The sequence below is a fragment of the Podarcis cretensis genome (assembly GCF_951804945.1).
Source record: "Podarcis cretensis genome assembly, chromosome: 13".
Classification (NCBI taxonomy): domain Eukaryota; kingdom Metazoa; phylum Chordata; class Lepidosauria; order Squamata; family Lacertidae; genus Podarcis; species Podarcis cretensis.
The window spans coordinates 46,221,651-46,238,184 of NC_137182.1; the positions used below are offsets into that span (position 1 = coordinate 46,221,651).

Consider the following 16,534-nt stretch of genomic DNA (forward strand, 5'->3'; position numbering starts at 1 on the left):
TTCAGCACGGACTGGAACAAAGGACAATGATCAGCTCTTCCCTCTGGAGACAGGAAACTGCAAGCTCCCCTATGTCACATGGAAAGCACTCATGGGGAGGGGGGGAAAGGAGGAACCAGCCAGGTGACAGGACACTCAGGTTACCACCACAACTCCTCCCTCAACCCCTCCTTTTTGTGATGTAGTTGTGATGTAGTCTTAGGGGTGTAGTTTGGGGGATTAGTAACTAATAAAAGTTGGTGTCTTCTTTTGTTCTGGGCTTCCATTTTGCGTCATCTTGTTGTGGGTGGGAGTCCTGTTGCGACAGTATTCAATAAAGGCCAAGCCTACAGGCTGCTGTTTTGCTCCAAGTTATCCTGGTTGGTGTCTTTGTTTTTGTCCAAGGGAGCCCTCAGATTTGGGCAGGAAGAGGGTGATCAGAAGGTGGGGGACATTGACATCAGTCCCTTGTCATGGTCCTGTTGAGATTTAGGATGTCAGCAACTTTTCCCCTCCGCAGAGGTGTGGGGACCAATTAGGAAGGTCCATCCTCAGAGGCTGATGGATCTAGTGGGATTCCAAATGGCTCTGGGGGGTTTCCTGGCTGATATGACTGGTGTTCCTGTTGAAACCCTGACCAACCTTTGGAACACCCAAATGGCTCGGGCTATAGACACTATCGCCCATGAGCGCCTTCTCCCACTTTGTGGAGTCCGATTGGCCCCCTGGTATACTCCATAGCTTAGAGCAAGAAAACAAGCCAGGAAATGGCTTGAGGGCACCCTGCAGCTGTTATTCCATTACTCATGTTTGGCACTGTCCTTACAGTGGGGAGATAGGAGTCCATCCTCATCTGTTTCTCCGCTTTACTTGATTTATTAGGCCCCAGTATCATTACTGGGACTATTCCTGATTCTTTTCTTGCCTCTGGATGACAGTTTAGGTTCAAAAGCCTAAGGTTAAAATCTCAATAGTTTCAGTGTCCTATTCAGCCACCTTCCGGGCTTCCGCTTGATAAACGGGATGCTGACAGAACAGATAAGCTCCAAGTTTGTTAATTATTGCTTATCTCACAGCTCCACATTCTTCTGCTCTCCAGCTTCCAGGCTGACAGTTGAACAGTTGATAGTTAATAAAATACTTGGTTTAAAATGAGTTAAAATCAATTAAATCGCGATTAAAATCTGTGGAGCTTTGGAGCTGGCTGCCTGGCCTGTCGCCATCTTCAGTGGAGGAAAGATCCGAATGAATTCAACCAAACACTGGTAAGGACTCATTATTGAGCCCATCTAGTGGCAGTGACATCTACTTCTGCTTCATTGACTATGCAAAAGCCTTTGACTGTGTCGACCACAGCAAACTATGGCAAGTTCTTAAAGAAATGGGAGTGCCTGATCACCTGATCTGTCTCCTGAGAAATCTCTATGTGGGACAAGAATCTACAGTTAGAACTGGATATGGAACAACTGATTGGTTCAAAATTGGGAAAGGAGTACGACAAGGCTGTATATTGTCTCCCTGCTTATTTAACTTATATATAGAATTCATCATGCGAAAGGCTGGGCTGGATGAATCCCTAGGCTGACATGACACTCAGCTCGATTTCTCTTTTACATCTGCAGGTGAGGCAGTGGAAGTGCTGGACCAGTGTCTTGCCTTGGTAATGGACTGGCTGAGAACCAACAGACTGAAGCTCAATCCAGATAAAGCTGAGGCACTGTTAGTGGGTGGCTCCCTAGACCAGATGGTTGGGAGGTCGCCTGCTCCTGATGGGGTTACGCTGCCCCTGAAATAGCAGGTTCATAGCTTGGGGGTACTCCTGGATCCTCTGCTGTCGCTTGAGGCTCACGCGGCCTCAGTGGCCTGGAGTGCCTTCCATCAGCTTCACCTGGTGGCCCAGCTACACCCCTATCTGGACAGGAATACCCTAACTACTGTTGTCTATGCTCTGGTAACTTCATAGTTAGATTACTTCAATGTGTTATACGTAGATGGTTCGGAAACTTCAGCTGGTGCAGAATTCAGAGGCCAGGTTGCTCACCGGAGCAAGACGGTTTGAGCATTTTACACCAATATTGGTCTGACTACACTGGCTACCGTTTAGTTTCGGGCCCAATTCAAAGTGCTGGTTTTGACCCAGAAAGCCTTAAACGTCTCAGGACCACAATACCTCAAGGACCATCTCTTTCCATATGAAACTACCTGGACCCTGAGATCATGTTTTGAGGCCCTCATTCGTATGCCTCCTCCTCGAGACGTCTGGAGGGTGGCAACACGAGAACGGGGGCTTCTCTGCAGTGGCTCCCCATCTGTGGAATGCTCTCCCCAGGGAAGTTTGCCTGGCACCTTCATTATACACCTTTAGGCGCCAGGCAAACACGTTCCTTTTTACCCAGGCCTTTGGCTGACCTAATCAACATCCTATACCCTTTAAAATGTGGCTATTTGGCGGGCGGGGGGCTTATTGTTTTTATTTTGATTTTATATATTGTGATCTTTTTTGTGAACTGCCCTGAGACCTCTGGGTATAGTAAAGGACCCCTGACCATTAGGTCATTGTGGCAGCACCCATCTCGCTTTATTGGCCAAGGGAGCTGGTCATTTGGCCAGCATGGCTAAGCCGCTTCTGGCGAACCAGAGCAGCACATGGAAACGCCATTTACCTTCTTGCCAGAGTGGTACCTTTTTATCTACTTGCACTTTGACGTGCTTTCAGACTGCTAGGTTGGCAGGAGCAGGGAGTGAGCAACGGGAGCTCACCTCATCACGGGGATTCGAGCCGCCGACCTTCTGACTGGCAAGTCCTAGGCTCTGTGGTTTAACCCACAGCACCACCTGCGTCCCTGGGTATAGAGCAGTATATAAATTCAATAAATGAATGAAATGAATGAATTGCCTCCAGCAGTGGTGGTAGAACACAACTACTGCGGTTAGTAGCCACCGATCGCCTTACTGAAGTTGTCTAATCCTTTTTTAAAGCCTTCCAAATTTGTGGCCATTGCTACTGCTTGGGGGAGGGGTTTTTGTGGTAGTTTAATTATGAACTGCATAGAAAAAGCACTTTCTTTTGTCTGTCACGAATCTTTCCAACATTTGGCTTCGCTGTCGCAATCACTGGCTGTACACCCATTGAATGTAATGTGTGAACAGTTCTCTGGCTACGAGCAGAACCAGACAAAGCTGCAGCACATCTGTTGATGATTTTTAAATATGCTTCATAGACCGAGACCCATTACCCAGCATTTCATATGTTGTGAGCCACCTTGTTGTGTTTTGTGAAAGAGCGGATTGGAAATTTCCAAGTACAAATATATAAATCTGCCAGACAAATAGTCCCAGGCGACTCAAAAGAAGTGATCCAAGCCCCAAGGCTACAGCACAGATACTTTTTAATTACTTGAAACGCTAGCGACAGATGATGGCGCAAGGCAAAGCGGCCTTCCTCTCCGTCTCTGAGAAACCTGGTTTCCTGTCCTTCAGCCTTCAAGCGAGGAAGAGCTCCAGGCCCAACCCATCCGAAGGAAACAGATACGCCACACAAATGCTCCTTCCACAGGCAGCACAGGGAAGTTCCTTAGAACACATCTCAGACGGTCCACTTCAGACACCTTCAGGGAAGAGAGAGAGAGAGAGAGAGAGAGAGAGAGAGAGAGAGAGAGAGAGAGAGGAGGCATTTTCAGTTCTCTGTAATGGATGTTTATTGCTATAATGGTCTTTTATGAATCTCTTTGTGAGAGTCACCTAAAAAGCGGTATAAAACCCACTTAATTCTTTTTTTAAAAAACCACAACAACTACAGACATAGGCAAACTCAGCCCTCCAGATGTTTTGGGACTACAACTCCCATCATCCCTGACCACTGGTCCTGTTAGCTAGGGATGATAGGAGTTGTAGTCCCAAAACATCTGGAGGGCCGAGTTTGCCAATGCCTGAAGTAGGGGCTCTGCACCTGCTCACCTACTTTGCATCCTGCCCCCATTAACTTCTGTCACTGTTTAAACCATGGGTAGGCAAACTAAGGCCCGGGGGCCGGATCCAGCCGAAACGCCTTCTTAATCCAGCCTGTGGATGGTCTGGGAATCAGCGTGTTTTTACATGAGTAGAATGTGTGCTTTTATTTAAAATGCATCTCTGGGTTATTTGTGGGGCATAGGAATTTGTTCATCCCCCCCCCCCAAAAAAAAATATAGTCCGGCCCCCCACAAGGTCTGAGGGACAGTGGACCGGCCCCCTGCTGAAAGTTTGCTGACCCCTGGTTTAAACCATCACTTTCCCCTCTCCATGTTCCTCCTGTCTTGCTCCCATGTCATGGCCGCTGCAGTTGTGCAACCTGCCTTTACTTGCGCTCCCCTGCTCAGACTCTGAGTGCTACACAACGAAATTCCTACGTTTCTATTAAATACTGTAGAGAGAAAATGGCAGGCTACGAATACCGCTAAACAACCAATCCGGTGCACACCAGATGTTGCTGGACTACAACTCCCATCATCCTTGGCCACTGGCCAGGGGCTAATGGGAGTCGGAGGCCAACAGCACCCCTAGGGCACTACACTTGCTGTCCTAACAGTTCCATGTTATTATTCTTTTAAAATCCCCTTGGTAGTTGCGGTTTTGGGTCAGGAAATGGAACAGCAGCCCATGCTGGTGGCGACCAGGGCGAGTTGCTGTTTGCAAGCCTGTCTCACCGAGTTTCCTGGTGCGTCCCCAGACACTTGACGCAGCAGTACCGGGTTCCGCACGATACACACGTGTAGTTTGATGGGAAGCCGCAGACGGTGCAGAAGTGGCGCTGGGGCAGGTTGGAAGGGGGCGCACACGCTGTCAGGTAGTTGGGTCCTTCGCTCACGTTCAGGTTCTGTTGGGGAGTCCAGAGGGGAGAAAAAGATATGAACTCAATCCTCACGCCATGCATTATATAGGGAAGAGTCAAACCATCTGATGCACATGGAAGAGGGCTCTCTGAAGGAGCGCTGGGAGTGCGGCTTCAAAGTGCGGCCAGTGTGGCGTAAGGGCTGGACTAAGACCTGGGTTCAAATCCTCCACTCAGCCATGGAGCTCACTGGGCAACCTTGGGCCAGTCGCTCGCTCTCAGCCTAGCCTACCTCACAGGGTTGTCGCGGGGATTAAACAGGTGTGACACTTTGAGCTCCTTGGAGAAGGAACCACGAAGCAGATGCCCTAACAGCTTACAGAAAAGAGGCTCATTGCCTACCGACACTGAGGTGCCAGGTGATTGACAGGTGAGCAGCCCTGCCTCCCTGTCCAATTTGGCCTGAGAAGGGTAGGGCAGATATTGATCTGGCCTGCATAATAAGGGACACACCTGTCCCAGGAAATGCTTCCTTGAAGTATAGAGTAATACTGTTCAAAGTTCTGCCTGTGCAATCGCTTTCCCCCTCAGTCAAAGGTCTATGCCCATGGAGCTGGCTCAGTCCTCACTGGCCTGCGGCTGGTTTTGGCGGGGTGTGTGTGTGTGTGATATATTTTCAGTTTTTATTTGGGGTGTGTGGAAAGGTGCCCAATCCAATCTAACAGCAAAAACTTAATTCCTCCGCTTAGTTTTATAGACAGTTATCCTTTCCATCTCTGGGAGGAGTGGTCCCCTCCTCGCTACATCCCTCTAGGCCCGTGGCAGCCAAAATGGTTCCCGTCCAGATTCTGTTGGGACTACAGCTCCCATCATCCCTGACCACTGCTCACAACATCTGGGGCTGAAGGGAGTTGTAGTCCAAAACACTCTGGAGAGCCCCACATTCATTGCCCCCTGCTCTTGGCCTAACAACAGGAACGTTTGGAGCTTGCCTGGAAACTTTAGCAAGTCTCCACTTTGAATCTCAACCCTGCAATAAACCTGACCCCCCCAATTCAATCCGCAACATTTATTACAAGCCTATCGCTCTTGTAAGGATCATTTGCGGAGTTATGGCCAGTGAGCTTTCTGACTAAATTGTCTCCACACACAGCACAGCCTCCAGGCCGCAAATCCAGCGACATGCAGATGTTTCGCGCAAAACTAACAAAGCACTTTTATGCTTGCAATGGCTTGGCTATAATGTCTGCAATTGTTCAAACATTTATATTTAAACAGCGCTGTTAAATCCAGGGTGGGGTGGGAAATAAGACCCTAAGGAAGGAGTACATAAGCGAAGCAAGTGTTAAAGAATATTTATGCCTCACCCACGTCCCCCAAAGGGGAGAGGGAGGGCGCAGACGCACCTGTTCTTCCAGCAAGGCTTGGAAGTTTTTGCGGAAACGCAGCTTGAAATGGTCTCCCCGCGTTTTCTTCTTCTTCTTCCCTGTATAAACAAAACCCAGGGAATGCAAAGTATGATTTTATCTGGATTCGACAGTATTCCTTGTTGCTGACCGCTCTGCCATGCTTCCATGTTCTTATTCATGCTCTTGTTACGATCTCTCTTCAATAATCATTTCTCTGCTCTGCATCCGTTTCTTTCTTTTTCAGATTGAGGGCCGTATGACGTCAAACAGGCAAGCCCCTGTTGGTTTCTGCATCTCTCAAACAGTTGCATTGTTATATCCAATAAAATAAAATAATTAAAACGTAGGGGGACAAATGTTACTACCTACCCTCCCAGTGCCAATAACAATCCATTATTTTCAGGGATTGTGAATGAAATGACAAAATTAGCATTTTGAAATTTTAAAAAAGTTTTAGCTGCTGTTTATAATAAATTTTACTGAGGAAAAATATATATAAATTTATTATTTGTACAGTGTGATGGAACAGTGATAGGTATATCTATATCTGGGGTGTTCTGTTAGCGCAGTGATAGGAATACCTGGGGGTTTTTTTGTGTTGTTGGTTTTTTTGAGATGCTGTTGGACTCCCATCAGCCCCAACCAGCATGACCAACAGTCAAGGATGATGGGAGTTGGAGTCCAGCAATTTCTAAAGAGCTACAGGCCTCCCACCCCTGAGCTAACACATCCATCATGGTGGAACCATATCAGTGGGGCTTCTGCCAAATCCTAAAGCCCCTAAGCTAGTGGATCTTAAGTGCAGGATTGCACCTTTGTCTCCCACCATTTCCCGTTTTCTTGATACCATCTCTGCTCAACTCCATCCAGCTTGGCCAACCCTCAAGGGTGAATTTGTGACCTTCCCACGAAGGAGGAATGGCTTTTAAAAGTAATGGACTACGTGGAAAAGGCAAAGCTGACAGCAAGATTAAGAGATCGAAATGATGAACTGTTTACAGAAGAATGGAGGCCCTTTTTTTTTTTAACTAATTGAAAAAGTACTGTAGTGAAGTGAAATCATGGGCAGGATTTGAGATAGAAGCAGCGGAAGGAAAATGATAAAGTAATTGTATTAGAGGGATTTATATAACAGATAAGAGTCCGATATATAATGCAGTAGAAAAGAGTTTGAACGAAAACACTGTAGAGGTAAGGATGGGAAGACAACGTATGAAACAATGTAACTATTAGTTTTGAAGTGAATATGTAAAAATTCGGAAATTCAATAAAAAATTATATTACAAAAATAGGAATTTGTGACCCACCTCCAACAGCGAAGTGGTGCAAGTTAACAGAGTGAGAGCCAAGAGGAAAGGAAAACGGCAGAAGTCAACAGATGCAACCCAACAAACAAACCCTCACCTGTTTCAGCGTCGTCGTCAAACTGGGGCAAGCGCTTCACAAGCTGGGGCATGTTGGCGTGAGGGTCATCCTGGAAGTTGTCATTCTCAAGCGCCTCCAACTGGCGGTTCAGGCGCCGCTGCCGGGTGGCCCGGTCTAAGATGCGCCTCTGACTGGGGTCCTGAGACCGTGCTGAGAGAGAAAAAGAGAGAGGGCTATGTCTGATGCCAGTAGTGGTTAAGAGCGGTAGTCTCGTAATCTGGGGAACCGGGTTCGCGTCTCCGCCCCTCCACATGCAGCTGCTGGGTGACCTTGGGCCAGTCACACTTCTCTGAAGTCTCTCAGCCCCACTCACCTCACAGAGTGTTTGTTGTGGGGGAGGAAGGGAAAGGAGAATGTTAGCCGCTTGAGACTCCTTCGGGTAGTGATAAAGCGGGATATCAAATCCATCCAATCCAAGCAAACCAGGGGAGACACCCCTTGGGCCTTCCGCTATGCCCCTGAACATTTGAATTGCCTCCGCTGAAGCTCAGGTGGCCTTCTGCTGAGGACAGCTTGGTGGCAAGGACTGCCTTAAATCGGCTTCAGCTGGTGGCCCAGCTATGCCCCCTAAATGGACAGGGATAGCCTAACTACTGTTGTCTATGCTCTGGTGCTTTCATTCATCAGTTAGAACCACTGAAAGATACACGGTGAGGTTGATGGACTTCCATTTCATGCGGCTCAATGTGGTGCCTTCCATAGTTCCAGTTACAGATAGGTAGCCGTGTTGGTCTGCCATAGTCAAAACAAAACAAAATAAAAAAATTCCTTCCAGTAGCCCCTTAAAGACCAACTAAGTTAGTTCTTGGTATGAGCTTTCGTGTGCATGCACACTTCTTCAGATACATACACACTTCTTCAGATACATTCTTCAGATATCTGAAGAAGTGTGCATGCACACGAAAGCTCATACCGAGAACTAACTTAGTTGGTCTTTAAGGGGCTACTGGAAGGAATTTTTTTATTTTGTTTTGTTTTGACTATGGCAGACCAACACAGCTACCTATCTGTAACTGGAACCACAGAAAGGTGAGAGCAGACTAGTCTCTCCCCAAAACAAAGGAGCAGAATAGTGCCTGCACACCTGGCCTCGTATCTGACGTTCTACAAATGTTGGAAATTTTTACTCTTTTTTTGGAAAAAGAAAGCTGGGAATCTGGAGATTATCTTTCATTTGGGGTGGGGGAGGAACTGCCTCATTGTCCCCCACCATCACAAAGCACCCTAGAGGTCTAAGAAACACATTAGCCCCATGGTGACCGCACTACCACATACATTTAGCTCAAGATTATGTTCTACTAATGCACCATCTTGTGGCAGGAGAAAGTAGGTGCTATGCCAGAGCATAGGAGGAATTTGTATTGCATTTTTGTATTTGATTTTTATCTGGAATTTTTTTGTTTGTTCACAAGAATATTTTGTTTTTCTGTTTAAGCATACTGTACTGCCCTAAATGTGAATCTTTATTGCATTGGATTTTCATCTGTAATGTTTTAATTCAGTGTTTCGAAAGGTTCTGCTCTTATGTTTTAAGTTGGCTAAGATTTGTTTATTTGTTTAGAAAAATAAAACGGTATAAAAAATTATTACAAAGAATAAATCCTCTCCTACAGATTCAGTTTTTAAGAGGCAGCCTGGTGCCAGCTTCTTCCAAATAAGAAACTCTGTCCCTTCATTTCCAGATTGTTGAGAGGGGCTGACATTCATCAGTGGCAAGCCAAAAGGCACTCTGTTCAAGCTCAGATACCCTCCCATGGGGTAAGCTCATGTACTTCCACCATGCCTGACCCCTGACCATTATGGCTGTGGCTGATGGGAGCTGGAGTTCAGCAACTTCTGAAGAGCACCCCCATCGGCTACCCATGAAAGGGATACTGTGTTTGTAGCAGGAATTGGGAACCCACCACCCACCAAACACTGCTGGACTCCAACTCCCATCAGCCCCAGCCAGCATGAGCAATGGTCAAGCATGGTGGGAGCTGGAGTCCTGCAACATCTGGAAGACCACAGATTCCACACCAAGGTCCTTTCTCATTACCAGGTGCTAAACTAGCATCAGCATAAGTTGCAGGTTTCCCCATTAAATGCTAGTTCAAAATTAAGCCCGGGTCACATCAAAAACTTCTAGGACCCACCTTGCTTCTGCGATTGCAAATTGTTTCAAATATTGTGTTTTAATGGCTGCAGGCCACACTGGGACCTTCGAGCCAAGGGCAGATAAATGTTTAGGGCTATGATGAACACAATGAAACCTCAACAGGAGCGTTCTTCTGAACATGTGCAGAGTCCCTGCGGAATAAACCCTCCACCAACGACGGTGATGATAATAGTTCGGCAGGTGAGAAGCCGGATTACACCATTACTTTGGGGTTCCCAGAATATCCTTTGTTTTGCAAAGGGCTGCTCCTGATCACAGCTCAGCACAATGCAAAACATGCATTCCTTGTTTCCCATTATTTTCTTGGCAACTGCTATCTAAATCGGATAACACCGATCCCCCTTGGCTCCCAGCAGCCCCGCCGCCCTCCCATCCCACTGCGAAGTACCTGAGATTTTCTTCTCCACCATCCTGCGAGCGAGCAAAGAGGCACAACCTCCCGCAGGCACTCCTTCCTGACAATTCCGGTATCGAACCGCGCTAGCTTCCCAACGCTGGTTCTCTTAACGCAGCGTAAGGCTCTCCAACCATAGAGAGCGGGAAAAAGATAGAGCAGGGCCGCATCCCGCTCAGGCAAGTGCTTTCGCTTTAATACCGGAAGTTTAGGCTGTATCTCCCCGGGCGGTGGAACCGCTCGCAAGCCGCCATGTTACCAGGGGCAAATCGCGCTTCCGCCTGTGCTCCCGACTCACATTCCTGGGGGAAGCGACTTCGCCGGGTCCTAAACTCCGCCTGTCTTTGGCGCAAAGCCTTTCTAATGGGTTTTTTTTTGTGAGAAGGGAGAGGCAGGAATTTAGGGCTGGTGGCGATTGGGAGGGAAGGCAAAGGGAGCCCAAGGCAAAGGAATGTCATCTCCTCTTCCAATGTTTAGGGCTATGATGACCACAATGAAACCTCAACAGGAGCGTTCTTCTGAACATGTGCAGAGTGCCGGCGGAATAAACCCTCCAACAAGCACAATGAAATGTAGGGGTGGGGGTGGAAAAGTAGGGAGATAACAATTGGCAGGTTGAAGGGCAGTACTGAGCTTCAAAACACCTTATTTGAGCCGGGGGATGTAGCTCAGTGGTAGAGCGCATGCTTTGCATGTATGAGGTCCTGGGTTCGATCCCCAGCATCTCCACCTTTTACTGCTTGCTCTGCCGCCAAGTTGACACGCGGACAGTGCTGTAGGTTCAGTTACAGATAGGTAGCCGTGTTGGTCTGCCATAGTCAAAACAAAATTAAAAAATTCAAAAAAAATAATAAAATTCCTTCCAGTAGCACCTAAAAGACCAACTAAGTTAGTTCTTGGTATGAGCTTTCGTATGCATGCATGCACACTTCTTCAGATACACTGCTACTGGAAGGAATTTTTTTATAGTGCTGTAGGTTATCCACTTAGGGCTATCGCTGTCTGTCGAAGCCTGAGAGGGCAGATGAACGTTAAGCGCGAAAGAATTCACGGAGCTGTTTACGTGTGTCCCACTGCCCACGTCTTCAGAGGCAGTATAGTACAGTGGTTAGAGTGTCAGAGCAGGGAGACCAGGGTTCAAGTCCCCACTCAGCCACGAAGCTCACTAGGTGACTTTGCCCTCAAAGATTGCTGGGCACTGTCCTTTGTTGCTGATAAAATCAAACTTTGAAAACGAAGCAGAGGAAACATTTGTCAAGGCACAGATAAAAATCGGCGGTTTTAATACAAATTAACACAAACAAAATCACACGCCTGGGTAGGCTGCTGCTGGCCTGAGCAAAATGAAGTTTTGAGCAGGCAGGGAAAGCAATACAAGGCATGTGAAATTAATGTTTCGAATTCTAGTGCTAAACAGACACGCAATATGTATTTAGTTATAAAAAATATTTATAGACCACTATTTCATTCTTTTTTTAAAAAAATTAAAAAAACATTTCTCTCTCTGTGTGTGTGTATGTGTAAGACATCACTTATAATTGCAGAAAGATGTAGCATTAACTGCCTGCATAACCCTGGTTTTCAGCAGGTGTATGAAAGTGGCTAAGGTTGCCATCTGGGCTCCCATCATTTTGACAAACGCGAAGTGTGCATGGGGCGAGGGCTTTAATCCCTTTAAAATCAACGGCACCCCCTGCTCTGGGCAGCCCCCCTTCCTCCCTGGACCCCCCCCCTTTCAGATCTCCCACCCGCCCCGCGCGCAGGTTTATTATCTTGGCAACGTGGCATTGGAGCAAGCGCAGGTCTCTCCCTCCTTCCTCCCCTTTCCAAACACTTTTCACGACCAGATTTTCTACTACTTTCTCTCGCCGTCCCGAACTTTCCAGACTCCTGATTGGCCCGCACGCAGAGGGGGGAGCCCCCGCGTCCCGATTGGCCGCCCCTTGCCCGAGCTGCCGCGCGATTGGATGGCGGCCTCTCTCTTTTTTTCCCATGGGCTCCCATTGATGAAAATGACCAGGAAAGAAACACGAAGGTTCTCGCGGGGCTATATATTGATTTTTTTCTGGTTTTGTGGGTGGGCGCAGCGGGAATATCGGGGTCCCGCCGCCTCATTCCGCCCAAGGAAAGTGGAGGGGGGAGAAATGGGAAGAGGGTTTCCGATCTCCCCTTCCTCCTCCCCCTTCTTTTTCCCAGCTGCGGGGCTGCTGCGGGGAGGAGCCTGACGTCGGTCCGGCCCCGCCGATCGCGAGAGCTGAAAAAAGCAGCAGCCCGAGCGGGCCCCGCAGTCTCTCGCCTCGGTTCCCCGGTCGCCTCCACCATGAAGCGGCAGAGATGCGTCTTTCTAAGCGCCGCCGCCGCCGCGATCCTAGCCACTCTGCTGATGGGCGCAGCCGCGACCAGCGAGGAAGATCAAGAGGCAGTCGATCCAGGTACGAGACGAGATCGGGGTGGGGTGGGGGGTTGTCAAGGATCGGTAGCAGAATGACCTTTCCAGGAATCGAGTGTTTCCACGCCGGAATGAGGCAGAGGTTGCAGTGGGGGGGTTGCAAAAATGGGGGTGGGGGGTGGGGGTGGGTGTCATACATATATGCACACGAGGAGGGAGAGAGGCATATTGGCAAATAGGAAAAAAAGAGGATCGACCCGGGAATTACAAGCTGCGCGCCAGCGCCTTGCACAATTGCTGGCCTTTCTCTTCGCTTTCTGGGAGAAGCGGGAGGGACTATAATAATGATAATAAATAATATTTTTTTATTTATACCACGTCCTTGCCGGTTCAGGGCTCAGGGCGGCTAACAACAAATACAAAACACTTAATTGTAATACAACATAGAAGCAGCATAAAATACAGTATAAAAGCTTGAATGACAATAAAATTCAAAGTTCAAAAATCGATTTGGGGAAAATCCATCCAATAAGCATTAGATAGTAACCAGGGCTAGCTGGCTGAATTAGTCCTACATGGGCCAGGGAGGAGGCCAGGGGAGAATTAGCTGTGGGGTCTCAGAGCGGGTAAGCAGCCAAGGACGTGGTGGATCCCAACTCCCATCAGTCCCGACCAGTGGACCTGGGATGATGAGGTCATTCCCAACATCTGGAGCGAGCGCATCACTTTCGGGTCTGAAAGCAAGGCAGTGACGGGAAATGTGTAGCCCAGGCATAGGCAAACTTGGCTCTCCAGATGTTTTGAGACTACAACTCCCATCATCCCTGACCACTGGTCCTGTTAGCTAGGGATGATGGGAGTTGTCCCAAAACATCTGTAGGTCCGCGTTTGCCTGATGGGAATTGTAGCCTCAAAACATCTGGAGAGCTGAGTTTGCCGATGCCTGGTGTAGCCCTACAGATGGTGTTGGGCTCCCGACTCCCATCAGTCCCCAGGCAGTGTGAACCGGTGGTTGAGGATTGTGGGAGTTGTAGTTCAGTGACATTCTTGGCTGCAAATAACCATTTGTACATCCCGTTCCTTGTGATTGACCAAGTGAGCCAGGCAGAGGGGGAACAGAGGGAAATCAGAAAGGTGTGTGTGTATTTATATATAGAGAGAGCACACACCTTTCTGATTTCCCTCTGTTCCCCCTCTGCCTGGCTCACTTGGTCAAGGAAATGGTCCATGTGATAGCGGAAGAAGGGAAGAAGGGAAATGTTACCAGGGCCATCTTTACAAAATGTGTGTGCAGAGACACACATGGCACTAATATTATGCACTGATGTGTTTTGGTGTAACGGAGGAGCAGAGAGGAAAGGTTGTGACACAGGTCAGATGAGAAGCAATAATGGCCACCAACTTGGATGACTTCAAGAGAGGAATGGACGGCTAGGAATAAGGTGATCAGTGGCTGTGCCCTACTTCAGCTCAGGCAGCCTGGCACAGAACAGTCTTAAGAATACTTGTCTTTCTTCTGCCAGAGCAGCAGCAGCAGCAGCAGCCCTGCTGTTCATCGGCTTCTTATGCATAGGCTTGCTCTCTAAGTGTTTGTCTTTTGCAACAGATCCCAGTTCGTAGATCTCAGAGTTCTGGTACAAAACAAAGTAGATCCCACCAACCTGCAGCCCGCAACCCCTGGTGCAGGTTGCCTTTTTTTTTTGCCAAGTCTTTTTCTTATTTTTGCCAAGATCTGATAAGCGCTTTGTAGCTAATCAAAGAATGTATTGTTGAGAGAGTTTAGCGCTTTGTCCAGGTGGTGACTTGGCCTGTCTTGTTTCATTCTCCCTTTGTGAGCCTAGTTTTTCAGGGGATGCTGATCTACATAATCTCGCCATGGTTGGGTTGTCTGAGGTTTTGGGTCGATACCCCACACTGCTTCAGTATCCACGAATCCTCTGACACGCTAGTGTGGCTCTTCCGCAGCATCGTACCCTCTAGCCTTGGGACAGAAAAACAGTTCCTCTTGCTGCTCCTCTTCTTGGTTTGAGGAAGCGTCTTTTACTGCCTTTTGCTTGTGATGTGAAAGTTGCAGACTTGGCGACTTAACAGAATCTGCAAAATTGCAACTTAACTGCTGCCCAGAAATATTTCATGGTTGTTTTGCTGCTGTTGCTGTTCTTGATTATGGTAATATTGGGGCAGTAGTAGTCATAGCTTACTGTTCTGGATCACACCGAGGTTCATCTAAGTCCAGCATTCTTAGCGTAGCTAACTAGATGTTTCTGTGTGTCCTCTAGGAAGTCCATCAGGGTGGGACTTCAGGGCTGAATTTCGAGGGCTCTTCACCAGAATGAGGACCCCCAAATCCAGCAGGGCTGACTTACCGCATTTTAAACTGAAAACAGGCATTGGCCTCTAAAGAACTCCCTTTCCACCCATAAGGCCATAAAGTCCAGAGTTTAAAATGACCTAACTGCATTGCTGAATTTACCAAGGTGGCAATTCTCTTGCTCCTGGCTTGTGTGACTCATTGTGGTCTGGCCTGCCTTGGTTCCCCTGTGGCTGAAATACTTGCCATTTATATTTTATTTCATTTCATTTCATTTTCGTATCGTATCGTATCGTTTCATTTCGTTTCGTTTCGTTTTATTTTATTTTTACCCTAGCCAAGACCGGGCTCAGGGTAGCTAACATCAGATATAAAAACAATTGATTAAAATACAACTTTAAAAACAAAATTAAAATACTACTTAAAATGCAGCCTCATTTCAGTGGAAGCCCAGATCAAAAACTGTTTTGGGGGGGGGGGGGAGAAAACGTCAAATCTTCACCAAGGCCAACTATCCAGACTGGTCCTACGTGAGCCAGGGAAGCCCCCAAATAGGGGTTCCAACACAGAAGGAAAAGGAAAGAGGAGGAGGGGATCAAGCCAAAGATGAGACGGAGCAACTCTGTCTTACAGGCCCTGAGGAAAGAAATCAAATCCTGCAGGGCCCTGGTCTCATGAGGCAGAGCGTTCCACCAGGCCGGAGCCAGTGTTGAAAAGGCCCTGGCCCTGGTTGAGGCTAATCTGACTTCCTTAGGGCCCGGGACCTCTAGAGTGTTGCTATTTATGCACCTTAAGGTCCTCCGTGGGGCATACAGGGAGAGGCTGCCCCATAGATACCTGTCTTTAAAGTTCCTTCAAACTTCTGAAGTCGAGAGCTGGCAACTGCTAAAGTGGGAATGGGGAAGTCAGTGGCCCACCAGATATTGCAGGACTCCAACTCCCATCATCTCCAGCCATTGGCTTGTGCTGACTGGGGCTGATGGGAGCTGGAGTCCAAGGAGATGTAGAGGTTTGGTTCCCCATCCCTACTCTAAAGCAAAGTGAGCTCTTGGAAGTAATGCATTGGGATGCCCACCTCACACTTAACCTATTTTTAGGGTTGTGTGTTTTAAGCATGCACTTGAAAACGCAAGGCACAAGCAACAAAACTGGGGGCACAAAAGAAACCTGCCAGCTTCTTGGCATCATTCTAGGAGTTTCAGCATTTTATCGTTTAGTAGCTTTTTAGCTGGTGATTAATATTGTCTGCTGGGGTTGTTGCCTCTTGAAAAGGGTTTTGTGTATAGCAAGTTTTGTACTTGAAAGTGGGGGCTCTTGCTGTTAGCAGTTAGTTGCTGTTAGTCCTTCATAGATCTTTCTCGGTGGCTTAGTGTTGTTTAAGGACAGCTCTCCAATGTGAGTTCCAGGGAGATGGCCTCTCTCTCTCTCTCTCTCTCTCGCCCCCCACTCAGCTCTGCCAGTAATTATTTTTACAGAAGTTGCTGGATAGGATTTCATGGGGCTGGTGACTTCCGGCTTTGCGAAATATTACGGACCGTGGAGACAGCTGTCCGGTTTTTGAGAAGTATTGCGATGTCCATGAATGGAATGCTGCCAGACTAAGACATTATCATATTTATTTGCATTTGCTCTATTTGGGCTCAAGGATTAGAGATCCCT

The 16,534-nt window shown here is 47.8% G+C and overlaps 2 protein-coding genes across 2 annotated transcripts in view; one reads left to right on the top strand and one right to left on the bottom strand.

Annotated features, from left to right (window-relative positions):
- Nucleotides 1-3,351: 3,351 nt before the first annotated feature.
- Nucleotides 3,352-10,321, bottom strand: ZNHIT1 (zinc finger HIT-type containing 1). Its single transcript, XM_079951685.1, has 5 exons — nucleotides 10,170-10,321; nucleotides 7,603-7,773; nucleotides 6,196-6,275; nucleotides 4,665-4,834; nucleotides 3,352-3,587 (listed from the first exon to the last, which is right to left on the bottom strand). Exons 1-5 carry the CDS (start codon nucleotides 10,189-10,191, stop codon nucleotides 3,566-3,568), a joined length of 465 nt encoding a protein of 154 aa, XP_079807811.1. The 5' UTR covers nucleotides 10,192-10,321; the 3' UTR covers nucleotides 3,352-3,565.
- A 1,885-nt stretch (nucleotides 10,322-12,206) lies between these two features.
- PLOD3 (procollagen-lysine,2-oxoglutarate 5-dioxygenase 3) overlaps nucleotides 12,207-16,534 on the top strand; it is a 34,723-nt gene continuing 30,395 nt past the window's right edge. The window contains exon 1 of the mRNA XM_079951565.1: nucleotides 12,207-12,607. Coding sequence (XP_079807691.1) covers nucleotides 12,496-12,607 — 112 coding nt within the window. The 5' untranslated portion in view covers nucleotides 12,207-12,495. The remainder of the gene's footprint in view (nucleotides 12,608-16,534) is intronic.

Bases quoted from the DNA above. Each gene is read 5' to 3' on its own strand.
- ZNHIT1 (XM_079951685.1), bottom strand. From the start codon at position 10,191: ATGGTGGAGAAGAAAATCTCAG. The intron at 7,774-10,169 runs GTACTTCGCAGT...TTTCTCTCTCAG, and splicing joins GGTGGAGAAGAAAATCTCAG to CACGGTCTCAGGACCCCAGT. The intron at 3,588-4,664 runs GTGAGACAGGCT...TCTTCCCTGAAG, and splicing joins GGGACGCACCAGGAAACTCG to GTGTCTGAAGTGGACCGTCT.